Raw genomic sequence first — 3,641 nt, forward strand, 5'->3', positions numbered from 1 at the left:
AGGCCGGTCTCAGCCTCCCCCAGGTGAGGGGCTCGGGGAGGTCGGGGGGCAGGGTCTGACCCCCTCCTCGGGGCCAGGGGCCGCAGCGTGTCCCCCTGTCCTGTCCATTGCCTTTCGTCTCCAGCTCTTGACCCCGTGTCATCCCCCCAGCTCTGTCCCCAGGGTGTCCTCCCAGCCCGTTCCCCTGTCAGTCCCCCCCAGCCCTGCTCCCTCAGTGTCCCCTCATCCTGTCCCCTGCCTGTCACCCTCCAGCTGTGGCCCCACGATGTCCCCCAAGCCCATCCCCTGCCCGTTACCCTCCAGCTCTGACTCTGCAGTGTCCCCCCCAGCTCATCCCTGCCTGTCCCCCTGCAGGAATGACCTCCAGACCCCCGTCCCCTGTGCCAGGCTCCTGTCTGTCCTGCCCCATCCCTCTGCCAGCCCCACAAGGACAGTCCTGCCCAGGGCACACCAAGGGTCTGGCCTGTGGGGAGAGGTGCCAAGTGAAGGGGGACAGCATGGCAGCAGGGTGCTTGGGGCTGTGGGTACTCAGGCAGCAGGGTGCTGGCAGCCCCTGGTGATAACCTGGCGGGCAGTGACCCCTGTCCATGCAGCTGGCAGGGAGGTGGTTCCTGGTGGGCATGGCCTCCCGCTGCAGCAGCCTGGCGGAGCACAGCCACCGGCTGCAGGCCACTGCCGTGACACTCAGCGTCCCGGACGGGCACAGCCTGGCCATCAGCACCTTCAGGAAGCTGTGAGTGACACGGGCCACTGGGGTGGCAGGCAGGGACAGGGACACTGCAGGCTCAGCAGGTTTTGGGCTTTGCAGCTCTCCATGTGTCTGCCACAGGGTTTGGGACAACCCTTTGCAGCATCTGCCCAGGGCAGAAAACTAAGTCTCAAGAGAACAGGTCCCATGTGTGTCCTGGCATGCAGGGCAAGCAGGGACCAGGCTGGGTGCTGTGCTGACAGGCTCCTCCTCTCCCTATCCAGGGACGGGATGTGCTGGGAAATCCAGCAGCGCTACCTCCCTGCCCAGGCCCACGGACGCTTCCTCCTGAAGGGTGAGGGGTGGTGTGGGGGCTGTGGGGACTGCAGGGTGGGACCTCCCACTCTTGCTCTTGGCAAGGCTGTGGTACTGGTGTCCAGCCTATATCCGACCTCAGGGATCCCCAAGTGCCCTGGTGCCAAATGCCGTCACAGGCAGCTCTGTGGGCTTGTGCCCACTGGTGGGGACTGGCACCCCACAGGGTTGCACCCACTCTGCCCCATGTGCCTCCTGCTCATGATGAAATGAGGCCCCTGGATGGTACTCGAGCTAACCAGGGTTAAGCAGGACTAACTGGGGCTGTCCTCTGTTGTTCCCAGGCCGTGGCTATGGCAGCAAGGTGGACATTGTGGTGGCTGAGACTGACCACAGCAGCTACACCATCCTCTACTACCAGAAGGGCCGGAGCATCTCAGTCAAGCTCTACGGTGGCTGATTGCCCTGGGGGTCGGGGTGGCAGAGGGCTGGGAAGCCCCCTGTGTTCAGGGGATGCCTATCAGAGCCCTGGAGGACCAAGAGGCAGGGATGGGGTATCCCCATGGGGTCGAGTCCCCAGATGGCGATTTTCATCCCCAAACACTGCGTGGGGACAGCCAGTAACCACCTTCTCTGAGCTGAAAGACCCCTTGGCCCTGAGCTTTGCTATGGGGTGGGCACAGGGGGCTTTGGGGCAGAGCTTGAGGCCACTAACAGTATCTCCCTTCTGGTGCAGGACGGACCAGCCAGGTCAGCGATGCTGTCCTGGAGAAGTTTGAGCAGCGCACCAGGGCTGTGGGTCTGAGTGAAGACATGATCTACTACTTCCCCATATACGGTGGGTGGCACACAGTCCCCTGGAAGCAGAGGGCACCCACAGCCAGGGCTGTGCCCGGGACAGGCCTGGCAGCAGAGGCTGGGATCTGGGGAGGGGGAGGCACATCCACAGGGGTTTGAGCAGCCTGTGGCCCTGTGTCCCCCACAGTGTCTCTGGGGTGCAGAGGCTGGGGGTCCCAGGGGACCAAGAAGGGTGACCACCCCAGGCTCTCTCTCTTCCAGGGTTCTGCGACTCCGCAGATGAGTTTCACGTCCTCAATGGTGAGTTGTGGATACCCAGGGAAGCCCTGGGTCCTCCTGTGTGCCAGGCTTGGCCCCATGTGGCTTCTCCCTGCCCTGCCTGTGGGCTGGGCATGCTGGACCAGACCCACACCACATCACAGCCATGTTGTCCTACCCCAGGAGCCCATGGGGCTGCTCTGACACGGGGAGTCTATGCCAGACCACCCCCCAGGACGTGGTCTCTGTGCCCTTGTGTGGGGTGAGGAGGTGGCAGACCATCCCCCTGGCAAAGCAAAGCCCTGTTCACCCTCCACATGAGTTAAACTGGGATAAGCAGGGTCTGCATTGGTGTTTCCTGGGGTAAGGGCTGGTCTGAGATGGGGCGTCCTGGGACAGGGGCACCCCGGGGTGAGGGGTGGGGTCCCTGGGAATAACTTTATCCCTTGTTGGTGTTTGGGTGGGCAGAAGTGGGTCTCCAGCCCTGGTGCTGGGCTCTGACATCTCCCCAGCCCCTCAGCACTCCCCTTTCCTTCCAGAAATGAAGCTGTAGGTGCAGACAGTGTTGACAGGAGGTTCCCAGAGCTCAGCCCTTGCCTCATCCAGCCACTCACAGCTACGCAGGACCCAGCTGGCATTTGGTCAGACCCTGCTGCTGCTCCACAGCCCTTGGCCCAACCCTGGGGCTCCCTGGCTCCTCTAGCTGCATTTGTCCTTGTCTTGTCCCCTCACAGCTTTGTGACACCCCTGCGCCCTGCAGCAGCCCCAATAAACACCTTGGAGAAGGGTCTTCGTCCAGGCAAGTCACCCCTCAAGCTGCTCCAGCAAGGCCAGTGCTGCCTGCAACCTGTGCCTGGCTTGGGCTGTGCCAAGTTGGTGCTGCAGCTCCCTCTCCCTGAGCCTCATCCCAACCATAGGACAAGAAGGCAGGAAATGTGGGAGTTCCTGATTTTCTCTCGGATACCAGTGCATGAGTCTGGCTGGTTGGTGTGCAGGGGAAAGCCCCGTGCCTGGTGCCACAGGGCCACATGGGCTTGGGGGGCTCTGAGGACCAATGCAGGATCAGCTCTTCCCCAGGACAAACTGGAAGATCCCAGAGGGGAAAACCTCAGCCCCATGGTGGTCCTGCTTCCCATCACAGGGCCTCTGGGGCAGTGAAACATCCCATTCCCCTGTCGCAGCCCCCCTTCCCCAAGGGCCCTACTCCTGCCTGCAAGGGTTTCCCAAAGCCTGCCTGCAGTGGGGAGCCAGGGGGTGTGCCCTGCGTACTGAGCAGGCTGGGGGCGCTGCAGGGTCTTGGGCTGGGGCTGTGACCTGGGTAGAGGACCCTTTGCAGGATCCGTCTGCCCTGACAGTTCACGGGCTGAGCCCGTGGGTGTTCTGGGGTGGGGGTACGGGGAGCACCCCCTGTGGCAGGTGGTGGGGTGTCCAGCAGCCCCGGAGTGGGGAGCAGCCCCCCGCCCCCCGCGCTGGCGTTTTGCAATCTTGGTGGAAACCGGTCACACATGTTGTTTATCAGGGACTTATGCAAGGAGCCGCACGTGACGGGCCCGCAGCCAGAGCCTGCCCTGCTCTGGGGGCG

General features: G+C 63.2%; 1 protein-coding gene across 1 annotated transcript in view; it reads left to right on the plus strand.

The window, feature by feature from the left end:
* Positions 1-620: 620 nt before the first annotated feature.
* The window catches only part of LOC104397867 (lipocalin-like), a 9,965-nt gene continuing 6,944 nt past the window's right edge, over positions 621-3,641 (plus strand). The window contains exons 1-5 of the mRNA XM_010007880.1: positions 621-733; positions 973-1,043; positions 1,348-1,455; positions 1,740-1,841; positions 1,989-2,101. Coding sequence (XP_010006182.1) covers positions 621-733; positions 973-1,043; positions 1,348-1,455; positions 1,740-1,841; positions 1,989-2,101 — 507 coding nt within the window. The remainder of the gene's footprint in view (positions 734-972; positions 1,044-1,347; positions 1,456-1,739; positions 1,842-1,988; positions 2,102-3,641) is intronic.

The sequence above is a fragment of the Chaetura pelagica genome, unplaced genomic scaffold, assembly GCF_000747805.2.
Source record: "Chaetura pelagica isolate M959 unplaced genomic scaffold, ChaPel_1.0 scaffold252, whole genome shotgun sequence".
Taxonomy (NCBI): Eukaryota; Metazoa; Chordata; class Aves; order Apodiformes; family Apodidae; genus Chaetura; species Chaetura pelagica.